The sequence below is a fragment of the Miniopterus natalensis genome, chromosome 18 (assembly GCF_054644295.1).
Source record: "Miniopterus natalensis isolate mMinNat1 chromosome 18, mMinNat1.hap1, whole genome shotgun sequence".
Taxonomy (NCBI): domain Eukaryota; kingdom Metazoa; phylum Chordata; class Mammalia; order Chiroptera; family Miniopteridae; genus Miniopterus; species Miniopterus natalensis.
In genome coordinates, this window is record NC_142098.1 from 14421306 (window position 1) to 14448374 (window position 27069).

Here is a 27069-nt window from a genome sequence, read left to right on the forward strand (position 1 = left end):
ATGTGGAACACAGTGTGTCGGTGCCTCGTGTCGGTGCCTCAAAAGTTGACCTAGAACTGCCATATGGCCCAGCGATCCCACTCCTAGGTGTATAGCCAAGAGAACTGAAAACATATGTCCACACAAAAATCTGTCCACGAGTGTTCACAGCAGCATTATTCATAACAGACAAAAGCAGAAACAACCCAAACGTCCATCGATGGCTGACTGGGTAAGTAAAAGGTGGTCTAGCCAGATGACGGACTGTAACTCAGCCATAAAAAGGAATGAAGCTCCGACACGTGCTATAACATGGGCAAAGCTTGAAAACATAATAACAAAGCCAGACACAAATGAGCACATATTGTGTGGTTCCACCTACATGAAATGTCCAGAAGAGGCAAATCCACAGAGAGCGTAGATTTGTAGTTACAGGGGCGGATGGGGGGGGGGGGGGGCAGGGATGAGAAGTGACTGCTAATGGGTAATGGGTTTCTTTTTGGGGTGACAAAGTGTTCTGGAAGTAGACACTGGTGATGGTTGCACCACTCTGAATACACCAGAAACCTCTGCAGTCTACCCTTTAAAAGGGTGACTTTTAAAAAGAAAGTGACGGAAGCACTTCCATTTTTTCTCATAGACATGAGTAAATGAATCTCTACACTGCTCACTTCTGAAGTTTGTTTGCCCAGCATCCCTCACTAAGGAATAACTCTGCCCGACTCCAAGTCCTAGTGCGGTGTCAGTGTTTCTGTCCTCTGATCACCCCCTCACATTTGAGTGGGCAGGTGACCCAGCCTAGTCAATCAGAAAATCCCGTCCCTCGTGGGCAGTGAGTGGGCAGGTGACCCCAGCAGAGCTGATAGAGTCTCTCCAGGTCACCGCTATCCAGGTGCCGGGAGGAAACAGACTTTCCTTGCCTCCAGGATCGAGAACTGTAAGGGTTCTGTGAGAACAAACTTGTGGGTCTTTCCTACCACATATGTGGAGAACCTGCTGGAGAGTGAAATTATCACATAGAGGAAGAGAAAGACAGAGCCCTGCCAGTACCTCACCTTGGAAGAGTGGCTGGGGCATTTTGGGAATAGTGACATCTGTAAGCAGTGGCGGGTTCTTTCAGTAGCTGAGATAACACTCCCTTCCATTTCACCAAACCACCTGTAAAGTCCATCACACACACCCGCCTGTGTAGGTCATTTTTCATGGAAAATTCATGCTCAGCAAAAAGCCAGGAAAGCTGGGGCAACGCCAATAAGCTTGGAGGCACAATGCATGAGCACGCGAGAACCTGAGAACCAAATAAATTTGGGGGGGAGGGAGGGGTATGGGACTTGAGCTGACTCTGGGCTGTCCAGGTGAATAGGAAGTTCTGACCCAACCTCCCTGGAGGGCAGACTTGATTCAAAGGAAGGAGCCGTGATTTACAGAGGAGTTGAGGCGAAGAAACAGGAAAAGAGGCATTTGCAACCACAGGAACAGCCTGGTTGTGGGGTAGTGTGCCCTACAGTGGGCTTGAATGAGCCACCAAATTTACATCCACCAGGAACCTCAGAGTGTGACTTTATTAGGAATAGGGTCTTTGCAGATGTAATTAAGATAAGGTCATACTAGATTAGGGTGGGCCCGAAATCCAATGATGCATTCTCATAAAAGCAGACACAGAGAGGCCACGTCAAAATACAGGCAGAGACTGAAGTAATGTGGCCACAAGCGAAGGGATGCCTGCAGCCACCAAGAGCATGAAGAGGCAGGAAGGATCTTTCCCTAGAGCCTCGAGAGGGAGTAGCCCTGTCAACACCTTGACTTTGGACTTCCGGCCTCCAGGACTGTGAGAATAAATGTCTGTTGTTTTAGGTGCCCACCCCTCAGTTTATGGCACTTTGTTATGGCAGCCCCAGAATACTCACACACAGATGATCAGGAGTGTCTCAAAAAGGACCAATGGTCCAGTGTGGCTGGAGCTCACGGTGTGTGGGGACAAACACAGCAAAGACATTCTTTCGAGAACTACCCACTGAATGCTGTATCAGTCAACTATTTCCACAATAATGCTCTGTAACAGTCCCCCCCAAAGCAAGTGGCTTAAAATAATCATTTATGTTTTTTGTTCGTGCATCTGAGTCATCCCAAGGGCCCCTCATCCCCAGGGAACGGTGGTGGTGGGAGATGGGCACTCCCCAAGGCATGTTGTCATGACATTGGAAGAAGTACAAGAGGGGGCGAGCATACAGCTATACAAAGCCTCCCAGGGCCTTGGCTTGGGATTGGCATATCATCACTGCCGTCTCATTCCACTGACCGAACAAAGCCTCCAGTGGGAGGGCCTGAAAGTCACCGGGCAAAGGGCGTGTTGGGCTCAGCATCGGGGAGAGGAATGGGGAACCATAGCACCTTCAGGTACCCAGGTGGACTGAAGTGAACTGAAATGAAATTAAACTTCTCAGATCTGACCAGTGTGGATATGGCTGTCCCAGGCACTGAGTGCAGTTTCACTCAGGTGGGGGAACTGAGGCTCGGTGACTTCCAAGAAGTCGAGAGCAGGGGAGTCCTCTCTGTGCCTCTCTCCCCGCCTGCTCTAACATGTCAAGGGAAAGACAACCAGGTGTCCTGTCTTTCCTTGAGACATTGTTACTCTTCACAACAACCCCATTGGACACACCGTATCTTCAACCCATTTTACAGAGTTGAAAGAGAAGGCCCAGGGAGTGTATGCAACTTTCCTGAGGCCAGAGAGCTAAGAACAGCAGAACCACTTACCATTTCTCTCAAAGATGGAGGAGAAATGGGCTCCAGCTGCAACAGGAGGGTTTGGGGTTATGATTTACAGGTAAAATTCCCACAGTCACCAAGTCTGGGGACATATCACCAAGACCATTTGGAGTCCCTTTCTCCAGGGCCTTGTAAAAGGCAAAAACTTCTTTTGGGAAGATGGGAGCTCAGGGGAGGGAAGATAAAAGGCTCCAGGGCCCCTGGGCTTACTCTGGGCCCCAGGACCCCTGGCCTGGGACTGTCCTGGATGCAGCCAGCACAGGGCTGGCTCTTGTTTCCTCACGTAACCCAAGGTGCCTTCCAAGTGCCAAGTGGGAAAGCTGCCTGTGGGTGAGTCAGAGGCTCTGTGCATTCTGTCTAACAAGTGGCACAGGGTGAAGTGGGCCAGATCCTAATCGCATCTGACAGCCTGCATCCCCTGACCCCGTGCTAGAGGACCAGACACCATGAGGAGAGGACCAGAGGTGGTAGAGGTGGGGGCAGGAGCTGGCTCCTCAGGTCCCAAGCCCCTGACACCTGCCAGCCCCTGAGAAGCACCACAGAGATGCTAGACACAGGCCCAAGGTCAAGAGTTCCTGGAACTCTGGGATGGAACCCAAGGTTTGCGGGCACACCCGGCCCTGGGGCAGCAGCTTCTCACCCCCAGCCGAGCCCTTGGCCGGCCCGGCACCTGGTCATTTCCCAAGACGGTGCACCCACTCCCTAGTCTTTCCTTCTCCGTGTTTTGTTTGTTTTTTTATGTCTGGAGGGCAGAGTTGGAACAGATGGCTGTCGCCTGTGTGACATGTGGCTGGCCCTCCCCCTGAGGGAGGAAGCTGCATGTACCCTGCACAGAGGGCCCAATTCCACAGGACCTGGAAGCGCTGCTACAGAGTGGGCTGCCTGGTGGGGGCGGGAAGGGGTGGGCATGCTCATTCTGGCCAGGGACACCAGGGAACCTCGGGGGTGACATGCCCTGTCTTCAGCCAGAATGGGGAGTGCATGGGTTTCCTATGGAACGGTAGCAAATCCCTGAATGCTCAGTGGCTTCAACAATACACACCGATCACCTTATAGCTATGGAGGTCAGAGGTCCAAACTGAATCTACTGGGGCTGAAATCAGGGTGTCGGCAGGGCTGGTTCCTTCTGGAAGCTCCAGGGGAGAACCTATGTCCTCGTGTTTCCCAGCTGCTAGAAGCCGCCTGCATTCTTAGCTTGTGGCCACATCACTCCAACCTCTGCTTCCATCAGAAGCTCCTGCTTCTACCTGGCCTCCTGTCTTCCTCTATAAGGACCCCTGTGATTACACTGACCACCACCCCCAACCACATAATCCTGCATAATCTCCTCATCTCAAGATCCTTAATTTAATCATTTCTCCAAAATCCCTTTTGCCATGGAAGGTGACAGCCACAGATTCCAGGGAGTAGGGCGTGGACGTCTTTGGGGCCCATTATCAGCTCCCCTCAGTGGCACCGCAGTCAAGGCCACCCCACTGCCTCCTCCTGCAGACCTCTCTCCCAGACAAGGTAAACTGGTGCTGCTTTCCCCAGGCAACGTGGCAGCATGTCCCACAGACTTTAGATGCACCCACCGCTCAGCTGCAGTGCCTGCTCTGGGAGATCACGGTGCAAACATGCCCAGGGCAGCAGCAAAGGTGGGTGGACAAGGAGAGTCTCTGCTGCCTCGTTTGTAAGACTGAAAGATCGGACGTATCCTTAACATTCATAACTAGAGTAAGGGTCCAATCCAGGGCATTACGGAGCCACTAGAGAAACACACAAGCCTGGATATGCTGACGTGGGAAGACGTCCTTGGTATAAGTGAGGAGAAAAGCGAAGCAAGTTACAAAATAACACGACAGTGTGACTCCATCCCTGTAACAAGAAATCATGCACGGGGCACGCCTATCCGCACGTGTGTTGGAAAAGTCTGAAAAGCCTGTAATTCCCTGTGTCACCGTGAGGAACGTTCAGACCTGTAGAGAATTTTTGTGAGTTTATCTGAACCAAACTGTCGACAACCGGGAAACAAAGTCTCAATGGCCTGAGGTAATGCTCCGGAGAATGGCGGTTTTGCACCTTGTTTTATACATTACGATCAAAAGAGGAGACGCTGGTGGGTTACATGAAACGCACTGGCGATAGATCAGGGAGGTGGGAGAAAGCAAAGCAGGGAAACCTCTGGGATTGAGTAAAGAGTAAAATGATAAGACATATTTCTTTTATATAGGTGGGTACAGGATAGTTAACCGTCAACAGTTAACTCAGTAACGGTGAGGGGATCTGTGGTCTCTGCAGAGCCGTGCCTGTGCTTTGAGAGGTCTGGAAAAAGGAAATTACTTTGACAGTCCACAGACAGGCTTAGTTAAGGTGAAAATTGACCTCTGTCAGGGAAGAGTCTAGCCTAGGACATGGCTACCCACCATAAACTGCTTTTAGTTAAAAAGTTTTAATTTCAGACCATCCTTTGTGGTTATTTTAAGTCTCTGAGTTTATGTAAGGCTGCCACTCAGGTTTAATATGTGGCCCCTTTTTGTCCACACCTGTAAGGAGATGAGCAGGTCCTGGTGGGACACAATTACTTCATCCCAATCTGTTTTATTGTTTTAATATTTTGCAAGAATATATTATCATTTTAACAATATTTTTAAACCAAAAATACTACCCCTCCCCCAATTTCAGATCCTCAGAGATTCTGTTTCCTTTAAAATGCAAAGATGCCCCAGTCAGAGCCCCAGGAAATCTCCAGGCAGGTAATGGTGGTTCCATCTGGACCCTGGGGCTCTGTGCAGGTCTCCCTGCACCTGGCTCTGGGACCTGGCTGGTGCAGATTTGCAACTCACAGGAGCAGCGGAGCCATTGCGGACAGCTGACAGCAAAGAGGCAGGGTGCCCTGAGACCTGGCAGTACAGATACCAGCTCAGGGTCTGGCATACAGCAGGTGCTCAAAAATCGGCCAAGCATTTGGGAGCCCCTTCCTGAGCAGGCCACACCTGGGGTTTGTACACCAAATCCTTCCCATTCTAGAGGCAACACTGTATTTAGAGAACATTTTAAGGGAGCCAGCCAACACCCTCATGTTCATGATTGGGGGGGGGTCCCTGAATTTGGTCCAGGTCTGAAGGGGCTGAGAGACAGAGCAGGGCGGGAAGCAGCACCCATGTCTAGTCCTGGCTCTGAGACGTGGCACTGCCCTGTAATATAGAGGGCCTGGCTCTTGGCCATACAGCCCGCTGGGCTCCCTTTCCCACCATACTGGCAGAGGTAGGCCCCATCCTTCATAGGGCCTACCTGCCTAGAGTGAGGATTCTGAGTGCAACAATCAATTAGCCATGTCTGCCATGGTTGCAGGAGGGAGGAATGGCTGCCAATGTGCCAAGAATTTGTCACCTCCCATCTAAATGCCTATCGAGGTCCCTCCTGGCTCCACCTGCCTGCCATTCTGTTCACTCAGCAAAGCATCACAAGACAGGGAGTCAGCTGACAGCTGGCACACAGGCCTGTTGCTACAGCCCTGTCAACTGCCATGACGACCCAGCCAGTCTCAATGCACAGGAGCAGGTGCCCTCATCCACCCAGCCACCTCCGGGAAGGCTCCTGCCCCCACCAGGACACACAGATGCCCTCTGTGTCCCAGGCTCCCAGTTCACCCCACCTCCTGCCCACATACCCGTGTTCATCCAGGGCTGATCCCAGGGGAAGAAGAGATCCTCGAAAAGCACAGCCACCCCTGTCCACCTCCTCCTCACGCCCAAGCTCAGTGAGCGGTCACTCCCAGGAAGCAGAGCTGGCTCCAAGCTCTAGGCTGTAAGTTGAACGCCAGAGGGGAGCCAGGCCAAGAAGCGGGGGGGGGAGGCACAGAGATGCAGAGTGTTTGGGGCATCATCCTGCCCAATATGTTCTGGCGATCTGTCCCTCACCACTCCAGCCACACAATCAACCCAAAAAGCTAGCTCAGGAACCAACCTGGTCCCCTGCAGGGACCTCCGGGGAGGGGTGTTGCACAGTGAGTTCTCATTCTCACCTTCACAAACACCCCGTGCCTGGGTGCTGTGCTACACACTGTACACACACCATCTCGTGTGATCCCCACAACACAGGACCCTGAGGGCAATTTACCTGCACCACCCTCTGCGGAGTGAGTCGGTGACCTGCCCACAGCCACAGAGCAAGCCAGCACATCAGGAATTGGACCACATCTGTGGGATGTCGGGACCCGGGCACTGAGTCACTGAACAAAACGTCAGGAGCACACAATTCTCTCTCCCATGAACTTTTCCAGAAGATGCTGCCTTGCTGGACCCACAGGGTCCACCTCTCACCCTCAAGAATCTGTGGGCAAGTGGGATCCCACGGTCCCCTTGGAAAGGACTGAACACTCAGCTGTGACAACCCCTGCTCTTCATGAGCTTGACCCAGCCATCCCACGCCCCAAGGCGGCCATGGTGACTGCCATACCTCCAGGTCCCCAGAACCAAAGGAAGTAGCCAGGGCCCTTGACTATGAAAGTGGGGCCTAAGCAGTTATACATTCATTCATTCAAAACATAACTATTAAGCCAGTCAGAGAAAGACAAGTATCACATGATCTCACTCATATGTGGAATCTAATGAACAAAATAAACTGATGAACAAAATACATCCAGAGACCCAGAAGCATGGAACAGACTGAGGGATCTCAGAGGGAAGTCAGGGAGAGGGAGAGGGTGGGGAGAGGTTAATCGAAGACCTTTTATGCATAAATGCAAAACCCATGGACACAGACAATAATATGGGGAAGGCCTGGGGGTGCAGCAGATGTGGGGTGGAGGGGTCATAGGGGGAAGAAGGGAGACATCTGTAATACTTCCAACAATAAAGATTAAAAAAAGAACACATAACTATTGCGCAGATACTATGGTGGTAACCACACACTGTCCCAGGCTCCAGGGACTCAGCAATGAATCCCTGGCTTGGGGCAGTTCATGTACCAACAGAATGGAGTCAATAAATGATAATAAACACCTCCTCTCAGCTTTTACCACTTTGCAAAACTCTCTGACATCTCTTCACAGTAACATTTGAGATAAATCACAGAGAAGACAGAGTGGGGGGGTCCCAGCAAAAGGAACGCCACCAGATTCCCATGTAACTCTCGCAGGGTCTGGAGGGTCCAATAAGTCATGGGTTTCACACCGGCCAGACCCCTCCCTGCCCTGGCTCTGGGGAGATATGGCTAGTCAACCCCAGCACTCTCTCGCCCGGTACTAGGTGCAGCGTCAGGCACCTTCTCAAGCATGAGCCATCAACCAGGACACTGCTGAATGTCCTGGGGCCACCACAGGAAGGTAGGAAGGGGAGAGGCAAACAGGCTACAATCTGCCCCCGACTGGCCCCCAACTTGACTCTGAACAGTGCCTCCAGAAGCTGTAAGAGTTCGCATGACAAAGGGCTCTGAGACTGAAAGCTAAAGTGTGACAACCTCTGGGCTAGGTGTTCTCTAGTAGGGGGACAGGTTTGTATTTTTATTTCCAACCAACCACAGGCTGGACCAGGACCTCTGTTGAGCAACAGATGATGGCCATTAGGTTTCATCTTCCAGGTCAACAGCTAGGAGCACAGTGATTGACTAGTTATTTCTGCCATGAGTGAGGTGAGGGGTGAGAAGCAGCAGGTGCAATGCTGACATATTCGCTATCTAGGTAGAAGACACTTCATAAAAGTGTCCCGAGTGCATGAAGGTGACAGAGGGCTCTACCTGTGGTCCACTGGAATACATGTGGCTTACAGCAGGTTAACTGAGAGTGCCCCCATTTCCCACTTGGCTGGGACTAACTTGGCTGGGTGACAAGGCAGAATGGAATACATCACAGCCCGTCACTAACGGTGGTTCACAATGGAGTGTAGAGGACCCTACAGGAGGAAGTCACAGGTAAAGGATAGCAGTGCCTTCTGCTCTGATCTCATCTCATCCAGATCAATCCTCACACTCCCCTCACACTGAAAACTCAGGGCACCCTCTACCTCTGCCTTTGTCACAGGCACGTCTGCGAGCGGCTCCTCTGCCCTGTGGCCTCCCATGAGGGAGAAGAGAGGTGGTTCTCGGGCCAGCAGTGCCGGCATCCTGGGGGTGCCTCAAGAATGCAGGTTCTCAGGCCCCCACCCAGGCCTGCTGGATCAGAAGCTCTGGAGGTGGGGCCCAGCCATTTGCATTTTATACATCTCCCGAGTGTGCTGAGGACACCTGAGAATCACCTGGAGAGATTTGAAGGCCTCTGCAGCCCAGGAACTTGGCATTTCGGAGTGGCTGGCATGTGTCTGAGCACCCCAGGCCATTCCGGCACACACAAGGGGGGAGGAGGGCTTGGGAACCTGCTGCAGACACTGTCCCAGGAGGAATCCCAGCTCCCTCTTAGCTGTGTGGCCAGTCCTGGCCCTGAGCCACTGTGGGCCTCGGTCCACTCTGTGAAATGGAGAGAATGGACCACTTCTCAGAACTCAAACTCAGTGCCACTCCTATTTAACAAGAAAGCCTGTGTTGCCCTCCTGGCAGCAGCTGCCCCAGGTGCTCTGAGGACACACCAAACTGTTTCTCTCTGACTCAGCTCAGTAACTGGAGCCCAGCCAGCCATAGCTCCCTTGTTGCCTGGTGGTCTCTTTTTTTGGCTGTGACAGTGACCACAGTCTACCCGAAGCCAGCCACTTCACAGCCCCACGGGGCAGCTATAGCCACTTTCACGCTCCAGTGGAGGGTGGGCCTTGGGGCTTTGGGGGCACTGACCCAGCTGTCCATCTGCTGACTTAGCTCTTGAGGATGCAGCCTCTGTTGCCTCCCCTGTTTTTCCAAATCTAAGCCCACTGAGAAAATGCAGGACACGCAGCTCCACCCACAGCCTGGAACAAGGCTCATGTTCAACCCCATCATGGAAACCAAGGACATTGTCACTTCTGGGCTCCAAGGAGCAACCCTGGGCACCAGGAGGCCAGCACGGCTAGGTCACACCCGTGGATGTGCAGACATACCCACTTTCCTGCAAGGCCAGGGGCTGGAAGCAGTTCCAGATGCCGCCTGAGGTTTGCCCTCCTCTCAGACATGTTTTAAAGCCAGATTCTGTGACTTTGCTCCCATGACCTGGGACACCCACCTAGGAGGAGATGGAGGGGACAAAGGGCTACACCCCTCACCCCAGCACTGCACAGGTTCAGGCTGTTCATCACCCCTCTCACAGCGCCCGTCTCCATGTGCGTCTGAGCGTGTATGTGCGTGTCTGAGTTGTGTGTGTGTGAGTGGTGTGAATGTGTTATGAGTGTGTGCATGACTGAGTTTCATGCGGGGGGGGGGTATGTGTCTAAATATGTGTGTGTACAGAGTGGGGCACTTCACTCAGCCAGCCTGGTTCTCACCAAGGGGCAGGGCTCCAAAGCCCCGAATGCAGCAGGTACGTGCCTTCCTAGGTGCCGGTCACACCCTTGACCAGACTTAATCCCCACCCCCGTAAGTAATGCACTAGCAGAGGCCTCCCCAGGAGATGTGGGAGCACCAAGGCTGGCCTGCCAATGCCCCACGGGTCCTGAGCTGCCCCAACTTCTTTGTGCCCCTCTTGTCCTTCTGGCCCAGTGCCCTGGTCTTCTCCTTGGTCCATGCTGCTCATCAATCAGCCCTCATGAAACCCCACATTGTCCCCTTGCCCGGAGGAGACAGGAGGCTCCAGGTCCAGGATGAAGCTGTCCTCACTTGTTCCCAGGCCTTCACGGCAGGCAGGCGCTACTGGGCCCATTTCACAGATGAGGAAACCAAGGCTCGGAAATGCTGAAACCTGCCTGGGTGGAGCTCCCTGGGTATGCTGACTCTAGCTCTGCCCGCACCACCACCTCGGCTCCCAACTTCTGTGGGATTTGTCAGGAAACTCTTCAGTCCTAAGAAGTTCCCCTGGTCATCAGGCTTTAAAAATCAAACCAGTTCCATGTCCACTGAATTCTGTGCTCCCAGACCCTTGCCTGAGAACTAACCTGTAGGCCAGAAGGGAGCTGTCACGAGCACCCCAAATCTTTGACAATGCCGTGCCCTGCCCTGTAACTGCTTCTGTCCATTGAGGTCAACAAAACAAACATAATACAAATGGTAACAAGATAAACAAACACTGAAAGGAGAGAAATAGGGCAAAATGCCAACAAGAGTCTGGTGACATAGTGGACCAGACCTAAAATCGCTTCTCTTTCTGCATTCTATTTTCCAGGTTTTCTATATGGGGCAAGTATTACATTTATAATGGAAAAAAGAACTACTGAAACCGAATCTGATCCTAAAATACCGGGTGAGTAGTCATAAACGCGAGTCCTATTTATTTCTGTTGCCTGCACATTTCTGGGGGCGGAGAGGGGGGAAGACAGAGCAATTTCCACCTCGGTGCTCAGGTAGTAATAGCGTTCTTCTTTCGGCTTCTTGGAATGGGTTCCATTTCCCTCTGAAGCCTCAGGTCCTGTGAGTGGCAGATATGCTGCCAACAAACCACAGCCACCATTTTTGTCCCTCACTGTGGATCAAAGGTCACTGGAAACCAGAACCAAATGGACTACAATTTTAATTAAGTAACAAGGTTGGGAAGGTCTGAGCAAAACTGAGCCAAGAGCCCGGCCAGGCGTGGCTCAGCAGTTGAGCATCGACCTAGGATCCAGGAGATCGAGGTTCGATTCCCGGTCAGGGCACATGCCCGGGTTGCGGGCTCCATCCCCAGTAGGGGGTGTGCAGGTGGCAGCCAATAGATGACTCTCTCATCATTGATGTCTCTATCTCTCCCTCCCTCCCTTTCCTCTCTCTGAAATCAATAAAGATACATAAAACAACAACAACAACAACAAAAAACTGAGCCAGGAGCTTTCCTGGAGTAACTCTAGGCCTGTCCCTGGCTAGGAAGACAGAATCATCCAGAAAGACGCCTGTCCTAGAAGCCTCTTGTCTGGGCATCCTGAGGGACCTAAAGCAATCTCCAGACCCTTGTCCCAAGCCCTGACTGGGGCAGACCCCAAGGGCTCTACCCTGACCCAGGAAAGCAAACATATGGTGGAAGCTTCTGGTTAACTCAGTCAGAAATTGTTCCTTGGATGCCAGGACTGTGGCAACCAGTGGCCCTTGGGTTTCAACAGGGCAACTTCCTTTAGCCTGCGGCAGGCACCTGCCATGTTCCTGCTGTCCACAGCCTCCCACAGCCTCACCGGGACCAGATTTGGGCTTACACGCTTACTCTCCCAGGGAAACAGTCCCTGGGCACCCTTCTTCCAGCTCTGAAGCCCCTACCGCTGCGCCAACGCCAAAGATACCGCAAAATCCAACATGGCGTCCGCCCACCCACATCAACTCGGGACCTGCTGCTTAGGGTCCTGCAGCCTTGCTGACCCCGACCTCAATAAGTCCGCATCCCATCCTGAACAGCTGCTGGCCCATAGCACCAAGTCTCGCCTGGCGCCCACAGCTGATCTGTCCAGTTGGTGCTGTCTCCCAGGGCCCAGGACAATCTGGGCTGGAGGCCAGCTGGCCAGGGCAGCTTTCACCATCCTCCCACGTCCCAGCAATACTGGGCACTCCATGCCCGGCAGGGAAGGTGGCCACGGTGGCATTGCACCTTCCTCTTAGCCGGAACTGTCCTAAGCATCTTACCAGCAGAATGGCCCACCCTCTTTATCCATCAACATTTTACATTAAACACCAGCATATAAAATAGACAAAAAGAGATACCTCTCTGTTTGAGGAGGGGCCATAGGACCCAGAACCTCCCAGGTCACCCATTTCCTCGCCTCACCTCACCTCTGAGAACCTCTGAGGAACCCCAGGGTTCCCAGGGGCACAATTTGAGAAACGCCAGCACAGGCCGCCAAGCAGGGAGCATGACTGACCAGACCAGGCCCAGCTGGCAACTCAGGACCACCCTGCCCGCCCGACGCCCCCCCCTCACCCTCCTACCTGGAGGCTGCAATCTCCGCCTTCTGCTTGGCAATGGTGGCAGCCCGCTCGGCCGCTTCCACAGCGCGATCCACCTTCTCGCGGATCTTGCTGGCGCGCAGCGGGATGAGGTTCTTGCGCTTGCCGCTCACGAGGATGTTCTGCTTGTACTTGCCCTCCTCCTTGGTGCCGTCGGGGAAGGTCATGCAGCCGTAGCCGTGCCGCCGGTTGCTGGCCCACTCGCCCTCGTACTTGAGCCCGTCGGAGCGCTGGCTCACGCCGAAGCCCGCACGCTTGTCGTTCTTCCACTCGCCCACGTAGGTCTCGGTGGTGGTGGCGTCGATGTCGTCCTCGATGACCGACAGCTCGGCCTCGCCCTCGCCCAGGCTGATGGTGGAGTGGATGTCGCTGGCCGTGGAGCTGACCGTGCTCATGCCAGCCTCGCTGCGGAAGGAGCTCTGCTTGCTGCGCTGGCTGGCCAGGCTGCTCTTGGACTCCGACTTGCGCAGCTTCAGGCCGCTCAGCAGCGAGCGCCGGAACAGCCCCTTCTTCTTGCTCTTGAGGATCTCGGAGTCGCTGTGGGCCACGAGCACGAAGCCCCCTCGGGACACAGCTGGTGAGCCGGCCACGGCTGGGGAGGCGTCTGGGTGCAGGGCCGCGCCATTGGTGTGCTCACTGCGCAGAGAGTTGATGGATGTCCTCAGGGGCGAGCGGATGACCGCCGCCATGCCGTAGGGGACACTCTGCCGCACACCATAGCCTTGGCGCATGCCACCGACCCACTGGCCCTGGTAGGTCCCTGCGGAGACAAAGGAGAAAGGGTGAGCTCCCAAGACAGCGATGGAAGATGGGCACCTTTCACGGTGGGCGGAGCCCCCGTGGCTCGCTCTGTCTTGGGACAACTCGGTGAGAACAGTGAGGCAGACAGTCCGTGGTGCATTTTTACAGTTTATATCACTGATGGTCGTTTTTAAAGACACTTCCATCCTGCTTCCCACAGCTGCATTTTGTTCTCTCCCTTAGAAGCTGGGGAGGGAGAAGGGAGGCCTAAGAGTCTGTGATGTACAGTCAGGCACACAGAATCAAGAGCCCTCCCTGTACGTGGGCAGAAGGCCACCCCAGAAATGACCAGGGAGGGACGCAGTGAAGAAAAAAGCAGAAGCACATCCTTGGGTGAGCGGCAGCTTTAGGGACACAGATCTGGGCTACCGACTGAGTACTGATGACACTGCTGCCAGAGGTACCCAAGAAAAGCTTGGAAGAGCACTCAGTGGGGACATCTTTAACTGCATGGGGACCTTAAGTGCTTAGAGACCTTAAGGGCTTGAAATTGGCAGGCCTGATATCCCCAAAGAATAAAAAAGCAGGGACTTGAAGAGATATTTGTTACATTCATAACAGCACTATTTATAATAGCCAACAGGTGGAAACAACCCAAGTGTCCATTGACACGTGAATGAATTAACAAAAGTGGGGTCTATCCATACTATGGAATATTACTCAGCCCTAAAAAGGAAAAAAATTCTGGCACATGCTATAACATGGATGAACCTTGAGGACATTATGCTTAATGAAATAAGCCAGTTACAAAGGGCAAAAACTATATGATTACATTTATATGAGGTATTTAGGATAAATTCATAAAGACAGAAAACAGAATGGTAATTGCCAGGGGCTGGGGAGAAAGAAATGGGGAGTTGTTTAATGGAAACAGAGTTTCTGTTTGAGGTGATGGAAAAGTTTTGAAAATAAAGGTGATGGTTGCATAACATTGTGAATGTAATTAATGCCACTAAACTGTGCTCTTAAAAGTGATTAAAATGGCATGTTTTGCCCTGCCAGTGCCGCTCCCGGTTGAGCATCGACCTATGATCCAGGAGATCGTGGTTCGATTCCTAGTCAGGGCACATGCCTCGGTCAGGGCTTGATCCCCAGTAGGGAACGTGTAGGAGGCAGCTGATTAATGATTTTCATCATTTATGTTCCTCTCTCTCCCTCCCTCTCTTTGAAATCAATAAAAATATATATATTTTTAAAATGGCATGTTTTACATCTATCTATATTTTACCACAATAAAATATAAAGAAAAATATCAGCAAAACTGGGCTCATATTTTTGCTCTACTTATTGGTTGTGTGACTTTAGGCAAATTTCTGGAACACTCTCAATTTCCTCATCTATAATAGGAGTCTAAAATTCCTCATATCATAGGTCATTGTGAGAATTAAATGGCCCTCAGCATGGTGACATGAAGTAAACTTCAATCTACATCTGTCCTATATGTTATTAGAATTATTACCAGGCCTCAGCAAGGCACCAATAAGGGGACACTCCACCTGGTAAGGGCTTTTGGATTAGAATGGGGAGGTCTGTCCCATCACTCTTCCAACTCACCGTAGAGAGGCTACAAACCAGAGGTTCAGAGGCTAAAACCTGCCCAATATACAGGCTTTATTTGTCCCACAGAGAATTTTATAAAAAATTGGAATTGACAACACTTCAAAATCTAGAGATTTCACATAAAAGCTCAGATCTTCTGTTTCTCCTAAAAAGTACAAGATCTAGCAATACTGGGTCTTTATTTACAGACAGCAAAATGGACTGGAGTGCAGCAGTAGTTGCCTCCTTTAGATAGGCACACCCCATCCAGTTTGCCCCACTCGCCACTACTCCCTATTGTCTCCCACCTGGACCATCTCCTTTATTTATGTGTCTTGCACTGGAGGTAAAGTCCAAACTGAGTATGGAATCCAAATACATGGTCCCAAATGATCTGTCACTGATTTGTCACCACTCCACACTGCCATCACCCCAAAGTCAGAACCGGTCTTGAACCACTCATGGGCTTTTCTGTCTCTGAGACCTTGTCCACACAGCCTGCCCTTACTCACAGAGTGTATCTAATAACAGACCAAAGGCAAACACTAGCTTGTTCTGAGTGACAGAGTGGGAGGAGCAAGGGTTCCAAATCTGGGGTTCGGGCTGTCCCTCCCACTCTCCCTGAGCTCCCATGTCATGTCATCCTGGCCTTCCACGAGCTGCTCAACTGTGTCCTTGAGGGGCAGAGTGATCAGACAAACCACAGACTCTGTGAGCCTCAGTTTTTATATCAGTGAAATGAGGGCATCCACTCTGCAACTTATCCCTGAATTCTGTGACCTCGGAGTTCCCTTGACAGATTAGCTAGCACTGGGGAGGGTCAAAATGTGTGCACAGGGCATGTACTGAGCCAAAGACACAGGTGACCAGCAAGGAGAAAGGACCTGTACACCATTTCATGTCCTGAACAGGCAAATCTACAGAGACAGAAAGCAAACTGGCGATGGCTGGGGCTGGGGGATGGGAGTGAATGCTAGCGGGGACGGGATTTCCTTTTGGGGTGATGAAAATGGTTTGGAACTAGAGAGAGGTGGTATTTGCACAACATTGTGAATGTGTTAGATGCCACTGAATTGCTCACTTTACAATTATTAGCTTTACATTATGTAGACTTCATATCAGTTTTTCAAAAAAGATAAAATGATTGGAGGCAGAGAAATGAAGCACAGTGAAAAAAATTATGTATACATAATTTCAAATTCTTGCAACGAGATAAAGAAGAGCTGATCAAGTTCTAGGGGTTCTTGAGAGTAGAGTCAGGGACGTGGGCTTTAAAACAAACTCCTGTGGCCAACAGGGTCTTGCTGGGGCGGTCCCCCTCAGAGGGGCTGGAGCTTTGGGGGAGCGAAGCCCACAACCTGGGGGACCCCACTTCAATTCTCAGACTTCAGTTTATTCACCTGTAGAATGGAGGTAACAACTGTACCCACACGCTAGGTTCAAATTCTGCAATGTACACAAATACAGCGCAGGGCGTGACAGGGCAGCTAAGGCTACTTTGCCCAGAGTTTGCAATCTTGTTATATTTGCGTTTCTGTCCCCAGTGGGAACATATCTCTGATTTCATAGCTGACGTCAGTAAGAAAATGGGTTTAGTAATACAGAAACACAATCCAGATGAGCTCTCTTATGACTGCCCTGGGCAGCCTGGCCTCATGGCTCCACAGCAGAGGGTGGTAAAGAGCAAGAGAAAGAACGCAGGCCAGCTCAGCAAGGAGGTGGCTGCAGGAATGGTTCCACCCAAAGGGAGGCTCCCAGGGCACCTGTGCCCACCCTCATTGGGCTTCCTCTCTCATGTTATTTCTCCCCCTCTGACATTGAGGTGGGTGGGGTGGAGGTCCACATTGCCCAGAACACCAGCAGGCCCTGGACAGAGCTCTGAGTGGACTCAGGTGAGGAAACAAACCTCCCTAAACCTCACCTGTCAAATGCCAATTACAATGACCCAGACCCCGGGGAAGAGCAGATGAGACAAGACCACCAGTGGGTCTCACACTTGAACAACATCAGCATCCCTCACCAGGCGTGTTAAAACCCAAGTTTCCAACCCCACAGGGTGGTGGTGCACATAGGCGTCTGCATTCCTAATGAGCTCCCGGGTGAGGCTGTGCTCCGAAGACCCCACTCCATTTCACTCCAGCACTGGGCACAGCAGCACCTGGCTTGTGTGGGCACCAGTGTTGTTTTGTTCAGGAAACACTTGGGTCCAAATGTGAAAACCAGAGCCCTGGGCTGGAGCACAGCCTGGCCAGCTCAGCCCACGCTGCTCAGCCAGCTAAGATCCAGCCTCAACCTCAGTGCCCCACATCTTGGGTATGGTGGACAGTCCGCTCTAGCCAAGTTATCTGCAGCTCTGTAGGGCCCCACACACCTCACACGCACTCTTATTTTTCTCTTCTGCAGCCCATACCCATTAGCTGAAGTTCTGAAGCCTTCACCACAGGCCCAGAGGACCAGCCTTGTGGAAAATGCAGTCTCACTATATGCTGGCCTCCAGAGTTGCCTGGAGATGACCAGCAAGATGAAATGGCCTCTGGACCCCTTGCAGCACCAGGCCCTAGACACCCGTTAGACTTGGCCGCGAGAACCCCATGTCGAAGGATATCTCCCTGCGGGTAACAAATGGCATTTACAAAGCTCCAGGCCCCTATTTTCACAGATGGACCGAACATCCCTTGCCCCGCCTTCCTGTCTCATCTGTTCCAAGCCCCAGACGGTGGACAGAGGGGCCGTTTGACCAGCGTGAGGATGCACCGAGCAACACTTCATTATTTCTTTTGCTCAGTAGCCCAACCAGGAAGAAGTTTTCCCAGAGTCTGTGGACACAAATGTCAGTGTGCACTTGGTCCAGAGTTAGAAAGACCAGCACAGCAGCTTCACAGCTCAAGGGCCAACTCCAGAATCTCCAAGCTGGCAGGGCCCTGAAATGACCGGTGAGGAAGTTACCGCTTCCCAAATGTCCCTGAAGATAAGATGAAAGTCACCTGTTGTATTTGTATTTTTTTTTAAAAGAGAGAGAGGAAGAAAAATACCAGTTCCCAGGCCCAACTCTGACCTCCTGAGTCAGGATGGCTATAAATGACCGGGTGACCTATAACTGTCACAGCCCCAGGTAATGTTTCTCATCAGGGCATCCCTGGGTGTTGGAGAAGGAAGATTAGGAGATGAGGCAACTAGTTCAAGGTCACCCGGCTCATGGGCAGCAGAGCCAGCGTAGCAGCATCATGGCACAGGTGGGTGTACAATGTTCTGGAAACTTCCTTAGTTTACACTAAATACTGGACCTGTCTCCACCTTTTCTACATCAATAATGTTTGCAACTAATCCAACACATGAACATTCCACAGTCATACAAATTACAAGCCAACCCCATCCTTCGGGTACTTAGGTAGTGCTCATTTTTAATAGCTAATCTTTGTATGCAATGTTAAGTTATAAACTTGGATAAATCCCTAGAATGAAGTTGCTTAGTCAAAGGAAGATTTTTTTTAAAGGTTTTTGATAAATTTCCCTCGGAAGAGACAAGGCAAGAGTGATTCCTTTCCCCACGTCGCCACCAACACTAGGAAGTATTATCTTAAAAAACCTGTTTTAGCTGGGCTCTGAAGAGTGATAGCCAGTGGAATTTGTTATAGGATGAACTGTGTTCCCCCCAAGTCCATATGGTGCAGTCCTAACCCCTGGTACCTTCGAATGTACCCGTATTTGGAGACGTGGTCTTTAAAGAGATGGACTGAGGTAAAATGAGGTTGTCAGGCAATGAGCACATGCAAAGGTGCGAAACATCACTGATGACGAGCGAAATGCACATAAAAACCAGGCTGAGCGAGACCTTACCCCCGCTGGCACGGCTACTATGAAAACAAAACAAAACAAGAAACGAGTGCTGGAGGGGATGTGGGGAAACAGGAACCCTTGTGCACTGCTGGTGGGGACATAAAGCAGTTCGGCCACTGTGGAAAAGTCTGGCAGCTCCTCAAGAAATTAAACATAGAATTACCATACGATCCAGCAATTCCACTTCTGGGCACATACCCAAAAGAACTGGAAGCAGGGTCTCTAAGAGATATTTGCACACCCGTCATTCAGAGCAGCCAAGAGGTGCAAGCAACCGAAGTAGCTCAGGCGCCCACGGAAGAATAAATGGATAAAGCAAAAGCGCCCATCCCTACCGTGGATTATCCCTCACCCCGGAAAATGAAGAAATTCTGTTACACGCTACAACACAAACGAATCTTGAGGACATTATACTAAGAAAAATAAGCCAGATACAGAAAGACAATTACTGTATGATTCCACTTATACGAGATACTTGTAGTAGTAGAGAGGGTAGGAGGTGGTGCCAGGGGTTGGGGGGGGATGACGGAGAATTATTACTTAATGGCGCAGAGTTTCAGTTTTACAAGATGAATGTTGTGCGGCCATCCCCACCATCCATCCCCAGGTGGCCACACAACATTCTGAAGATATTTAAAAACGGTGACGAGAGAAACAAGAAGGCGGCGTAGCTAACAGCTGCGCCCGCCGCCTCCCGCAACCACATCAAAATTACAACTAAAATACAGAACCACCGTCACTCAGAGCCTCCTGAAATCCGGCTGCACAGAAGCCCCACAACCAGGGAGCTGAAGAAGCACCGAGAAGGTAGGAGGGGCGGAGACGCGGGCGGATGGGGGCTGAATCAGAGACGCAGCTGCAGGAGGGAATCTCGACGGCGGAGGTTTCCTGGAGGAGCGAGGGGTCCCAGCCCCACTGCAGGCCCCCAGCCCAGGGCTCCAGGGCTGGGAAGAGACGTCCCCACAACTCCAGGCTGTGAAACCAGCGGGGACTGTCCCTGAGGGTCACAGAGGCTGCGGGAGCCCCAGGCTTTCCTCTTAAAGGGCGGCGCAGGGACTCACTCGGACGTGCTCCCTCTGAGCCCAGCGCCGGGCAGCGGCTGGAAAGGACCTGGGACACTCGGGGAGGAACTAACCTGCCTGAAGTCGGGGCGAGAGGTGGAGGGGCGGCTTCCTCCCAGGCAGAAGGGCTGGTGAAGCCGCTGCTCCTTTGGCCAGTCTTCCCCACACGCAGCCAGCAGGCAGGCGCCATATATGAATGGTCCCGCCCCTCCCTACCTGCAGCTCATCCAGGCCATTTCCAGGGGCTTTTCTGTGCAAGTGGCCCCTCGAGCCTCATGCTTAGGACTTTCCTAAAATCTCTCAAACAAGCAGCAGCCGGCCCCATACAGCTTGATAAGCGGCCCCAGGCCTGGCACTAGCGGCAGCAGCACTGGCTCATAGCTTGGCCTCTCCTGGACACCTCCAAGGCCAGCAAAGTAGCAGCCAACTACAGTTTGCTGACCAGCTCATGCTGGGTGGCCCCGGGCAAGGCACAGGCTGACTTTGCACTTCCCCAGAGGCCCCAGAGACAGTGCACCTGGTAGTCAAACTCGACCACGCTGGATTACAGCCCTACCACATCCACGAGTGACACTCAAGGGGTCACTTGGTGAACACCAAAGCTCCACTGAAGTAAATCCTGCTCCATAGGGGTGCCTCCAGCACAGCAGCTCTTTGGCTGTAGTTGCAGCTGGTCCTCACAGCTGATTGGTCTAGGAGTCAGTTCCTCCCAGGGACGCCAACAGCAACCAAGATGCAACTACAACAGGATAGTCACACAACCCACAGAGCAGCACCTAGGAGGCCCAGCTCAGGTGACTGGGGAGGCTGAGCCACTGGGCCCTACAGGACACCTACTACACTAAGCCACTCTACAAATTCCAGGAGACATAGCAGCTCTACCCAATACATAGAAACAAACACCAGGAAGCAGCCAAAAAGCGGAGCAAAGAAACATGTCACAAAGGAAAGAACAGAAGAAATCTCTAGAAGAGGAACTAAATGAAATAGATCCAAGCAAGCTAACAGATACAGAGTTCAGAATTTTGGTTATAAGGATGTTTAAGCAGACTATTAGGGAAATAACTGAGAAAATCGATAACATAATAAAGTACTAATTTGAAATGAAGGCTACATGAACTGAAGAACAATTTACATGGAATCAACAGTAGAGTAGAGGACACTGAGAATCAAATCAGTAATTTGGAACATGAGGAAACAAAAAACACCCAACCAGAAGAGCAAAAAGAAAAAAGAATCCAGAAATATGAAGATAGTATAAGGAGCCTCTGGGACAACTTCAAGAGGCCCCACATTCGTATTATTGGGGTGCCAGAAGGGGAAGAAACAGGCCAAGAAATTGAAAACCTATTTGAAAAAATAATGACAGAAAACTTCCCCTACCTGGGGAAAGAAATAGACTTACAAGTCCAGGAAGCACAGAGAGTCCCAAACAAGAGGAACCCAAAGAGGCCCACAGCAAGACACATCATAATTAAAATGTCAAAGGTTAAAGACAAAGAGAGAATCTTAAAAGCAGCAAGAGAAAAGCAGTTAGTTACCTACAAGGGAGCACCCATACGACTGTCAGCTTACCTTGCAGGCCAGAAGGGAGTGGCAAGGAATATTCAAAGTGATGAAAAACATGGAACTACAACCAAGATTTCCCTACCCAGCAAAGCTATCATTTAGAATTGAAGGTCAGATAAAGAGCTTCACAGATAAGAAAAAAGCTAAAGGAGTTCATCACCACCAGACCAGCACTACAGGAAAAGTTGAAGAGTCTTCTTTAAGAAGAAGCTAATGAACAAAAGAATCTGACGAACTAAATAGATCCAGAGACACTGACGCATGCAACAGACGATCATATTTCGGAGGAAAGAGGGAAGGGGGGGTGGAGGGTGGGAAGCGATTAACCAAAGAAGTTATGTGCATATATGCATAACCCATGGACACAGTTAATAACAGGGTGAAGGCCTAGGGAGGGGGTGGGAGCGAAGTGGAGGGGATCAATTGGGGGGAAAAATGGGACACCTGTAATACTCTCAACAATAAAGATAAATAAATAAATAAATAAAATAATAAATAAAATAAAAAAACAAAAACAGTTATGATGGTAAGCTTTATGTGTATTTTACCACATTTAAAAAAGAGATCATTAAGGTGGGCCATACTTCAATAGGACGATGTTCTTATAAGGAGAGGAAGTGACACCAGGGGCACGTGCCAGAGGGACAAGCATGTGAAGAGGCAGTGAGAGGGTGGCCATCTGCAAGCCAAGGAGAGAGGCCTCAGGAGAACCCAACTCTGCCGGCACCTTGATCTTGGCCTTCCCACCTCCAGGACTGGGAGACAGTAGATGTCCGTTGGTTAAGCCCCCCACGGTGATCTTCTGCTATGGCAGCCCTGGAAAACTGTTACAGGACTCTCAGCCTCTATGCAGGTGATGTAACTATGTAAGTAAGAAGTAAAAGTTAGGGGGGAAAACCAAGGGAAAGGATGAAAAGTCACGTTGCTAAGAACATATAAACAATACATTTTAAAAGAGAGCCTTCTCCCCTTCTTTGGGACACAGGAAGAAAAGTTTCTGGAGAAAAAGAACCAGAAAGTCATGTCCGGGGGACACCAGGCAGAGAGGAGGGTGGGGTGAGGCATGGACCAGACACAGGACTATCAGAAGGAAGTCCTCATTCTGAACAGAGACCCTGCCTGCTTCCCTGGCCACTTCAGCTGGAATTACTACACCTGGGAAGGAGAGGAGAACTCCTCTGAAGAGATAGAATCGGCCAGCAGTGAAGGCTGCCACACGCAGAGCTTCCAATAAGCTTTCTGGTACTTTACTTTAATAAATGAACAGCCAAGACCATCAGACATTTGGAGAAAGCCTTCAACAGAGAAGACAGAGACCAAAACACACAAATAAATGGGAAAGGAATTTGGGGGAATCATGAAAAATGCCAAGCGTGGAAGAAGACATCAGAGAAGCCAGAAATTATATCTTCAAATCAGATACTACATCCACAAAATGAGAATCAAAAAATTAGGAAACATCAGAGAAAAAGAAAGAACTCCTAGAAATTAAAAGTATGATGGTTACAATAACAATTTTGGTAAATGAGCTGGACGATAAATTCAACAAAATCTTTCAATAAACTGGAACAAAGAGGTGAGAAAAGTAGTATGAAATACCGAGATCAGAGTCATCCAGAAGGCACCATGTCTATATATTAGGAGTTCCAGAGATCGAAGAAAAATCACCAAAGGTGTAAAATAGGGAAGCGTCCCAGAATTGAAGGATTTGAGTGTCCAGGCGAAAGGGGTTCACAGGCACCTTGCACAATTAAGGAAAATGACTCATACCGAGACATGGAATTGTGAAATTTCAGAACTCCACTGAGCAAAGATCCCAAACACTTCCAGAGAAAAAGAAAAACAGACTGCTGGTGAAGGACTGAGAATCAGAACCCCATGAGACTTCTCAATAGCAACACCAAAACCTAGAAGTCAGCGGGAAATTGCCCCACCCCACCACCAAATTCTGAACAAAAATAATTATCAATCTGGAATTCTACACACAACCAATCAAGTTTTCAAGCTAGCAAAACTATATCTTCCATGCAGCCTTTCTCAGAAAGCTACTGCAGAATGCACTCCACCAAAAACGAGGGAGTAAACCAAGAAAGAGGAAGACACAGAGGAGGTCCAACACAGGAGAGGTGAAGGAAATTTCCAGGAAGAGGGGTTAGTGTGAATGGGGCTACATATAGGTAGATATCCCCTTATGTATATATGACTTCCAGAAAGCAATACATGAAAATATACAAATATATAAAAAGTACGTATACATGTGTGTATATATTACTTGTAGAGAATCTGGTGGGTTTGTTCATGTGAAAAGCTGCATTGTGTTTTCCTGAGCATTTGGAAGGTAGGGAAAGAACTCACCAGTGATTTAAAGAAAACTCTGCAATTGCAAAAATGAGGCAATTACTAATTCAAGTTGTGCATGAAAAGTACATAGAATCAGAGTGTATTGCTTAGCTCAACAGTAAGAAATACTTGCATAGTCTTTTAATAATGAAAAAACTGACTGTGGTTAACAAAAAATTGTGACAAAATACTGGAACGGTTAGGGAAGGTAAGGGGAAGAGGAGTCTAGAAGACTGAAAATCTTCATCTACCACAGCAAGAAGTCAACAGATAACAGCTAAAAGTGATTATGAACCAAGAAAGCAGTGAAAGCATATTGCAGCAACTTGGAGAAGAGGCTCTGAAGACACAGCTGAAAGTTCGAAGCTGTAGTCTGGGGCCGCAGCAGATGGAGGGGGCCAGGGTCCTGCTGATTTTTGTTCTAAGCACTATATTGGTTTTAGCACTAACTGACATCTTAAACTATAGGCACATAGCATCTTTTAAAGATTAAAATTTTTCAAGGTGTCCTTAGCAAGCAGGGACCGCCCTTGTTCGCCCAACCCCGGCTGCCTCTCCCTCCACTTCTCCCTCTGGGCGTGAACAGAGGAGGCCGGAATAGAACTGCAGGAACCAGAGGGTGCCACTCTGTATCCTGCTATCTAGGGGGCTCCTTCCCTGGACCCACACTCCCCTCTCTGGTCAGCCAGCAGGCACGGAGGCTCATCGCTGCCTGAGGCCCACAGGGCTGGCCTCTTAGAGGTCAGGGGTTAAGAGAAATGCCTGGAGGTAGGGCAGCGAGGAGTGTGGCAGGAGGAAGGGAGGGAGCCCCTCTCACGGGAGAGGACCCTTCACTGGCGTGGCTGGAAATCAGGCAGGTCTGGGCTTAGATCCTGGCCTTGTGACCCTGGACAGACTCACTGACCTCTCTAAGCCTTGCTTTCCCCATCTTCAAAATGGGGATAAAAATTACTTCCCTCTGAGCTACAAGACAGGAGCACAGCAAAGGGATGGAGAGCCAGACTGACAGTTAACAGCAGTACAAGCTTGCACAAGAAACCTAACTTCACTGTGCCTTAGTGTCCCCTTCTATGAAATGAGGACAATGACAATATCCACCCCATAGGCTTGTGAGGAATATATGGTTCATATTAGTTTGTATTTTCTTTTTTTTAATAATTTTTTAAAAATATGTTTTTATTGATTTCAGAGAGAGGAAGGGGGAGTGAGAGAGAGATAGAAATATTGATAAGAGACAGTCACTGATCGGCTGCTTCCTATATGCCCTCCACTGGGGATCGAGCCTGCAACCCAGGCATGTGCCCTTACCCTGATCTCCTAGTTCATGGGTTGACACTCAACCACTGAGTCACGCTGGCCAGGCTGATTTGTGTTTTCAAAGTATTTTATGATGGTGCCAGCATGTGACAAGCCCTGTGTGCTTAAATATGTTAGGAGGCCCTTGTAGTCTGGTAAGTGAACTGGTACCGAGGGAGGCATCTGGATGGCTCCTGGTAAACAGTGGGGACAGTTGCTACTCCATGCCGTGGTTGTCCGGGCAACATCAGCATCACCTGGGAATTTGTTGAAATGCAGATTCTTGAGCTGGATTCAGATCCACCAAAATTCTGAGTGAGGACTGACACCCAGAGACGTAACACACCTTGCAGGTGGCACTGATGTCACTCAAAGTCAAGAACCCAGGATATCCTATTAGAAACCTGGGGAACTTTGACAAATAATCACTGATAGCCAGCCCTCCCAGAGACACAGATTCGGTGGGTCATGGTTTTTGAAACTCCCAGGTGATTCTTATTTCAGAACCAACAATTGTTTATTTTTTTCATTGTTTTTTGAGGACCATGGATCCTGTTGCTGAAAAGCTGCCTGTGGGTCCAGCTTCCATAGTCAATTCAGCTGGCAACCTGTCTCACACTCTCGGGGGAAGTCTCACTCTCACTGGCCCAGCCTCAGGCCCTGGATCTGCACTGAGATGGAGGGCCTGTGACATGATTTATGAGCCATAATTGCAGGAAAAGACGCATGTCCACCTACAACCATACACAGGGGCTCCAAACCTCCCCAAGGCCGTCTATGGGCCCCATCGAGACCTCCACAGGCCTCAGTTTCCAGATCCCTCAACCAGACGACCTCCTGGGAGGCAGGGGACGGGGCCTCTGTATGGGGCTCCTGTTCAAAAGGGACTGGTAGAGGAAGTCGCCTTCTTGACCCCTCGGTTCAAGTCCAGCTCTCCCATTAACTGGGTGACTGACTTAACCTCAGTTTCCGCGGCTATAAATGGTGATGATAACAGCTCCTAACTGGCAGGGCTGCAGCAAGACCGTGACTGGGGCAGCCCGGCAACAGAGTCTCAGTCCCTGTGTGCTCTTTTAGCCTCATGGAGCCCCCACGTGCCTGTCATCTCCTCATGGAGGTCCCCCAGGTCTCTGTCTCTCCTCATAGAGGTTCTTCCCAGAATCTGTCCTCTCTGAGAAAAATGAAAGAGTGATTGGGAGGCAGCTTGTCCTGCAACGTCACTTCCTTCCCAGTGACCTCTGATGCAGAGGGCTTGGTCACTGCTCCATCACTGCCCTCAACCCCTGCCCAAGTCTCAGCTTCTTGCAGCGCGGAGATAATACCCCCTGCTCTAAATGCCTGTTTACTCTCCTAACCAATATCTACTACCACATAGATATTGCACCCACCACGTGCCAGGGGCTGACAGTACACAGAGAACAAGGACCTCTTGGGTCTGAGGTTTAGAGAAACAGACATTCTGTGAGCACCAATCCTATAAAAGAGAGGAGAGCAGGGCTTGGGGTGGAGGGAGAAGGGGCAGGAATGTGGTCAGGACCACCTGCTCAGGTGACACCGAGTGGTTCCTATGCCAGCAGACTGTACGCTCAACAAATCACTGCGATCTCCATTGTGTCAGGATTTCCCCCACATCCAGGGATAACCCCCCACCACCACCGGGGGAACTGGCAAGCACTTCTCAGCTTCCAGAATTCTCTTGTAAAAAGAAGCTGAATGGGCATGTAAAATGGTACAGACACTTTGGAAAACAATCTGGCAGCTCCTCAAACAATTAAACCTAGAGTGACCAATATGACCCAGCAATTCTACTCCGAGGTGCCTACCCAAGAGAAATGAAAGCGCATGTCCGCACAAAAACCTGCACACTAACATTCACAGCAGCGTTACCATAAAAGCCAAAAGGTGGGAACAACCCATGTATCCGTCATTGGATGACTGGATA

General features: G+C 50.5%; 1 protein-coding gene across 1 annotated transcript in view; it reads right to left on the reverse strand.

The window, feature by feature from the left end:
* The window catches only part of JPH3 (junctophilin 3), a 78962-nt gene that overhangs the window by 37363 nt on the left and 14530 nt on the right, over positions 1-27069 (reverse strand). The window contains exon 2 of the mRNA XM_016197293.2: positions 12667-13444. Coding sequence (XP_016052779.1) covers positions 12667-13444 — 778 coding nt within the window. The remainder of the gene's footprint in view (positions 1-12666; positions 13445-27069) is intronic.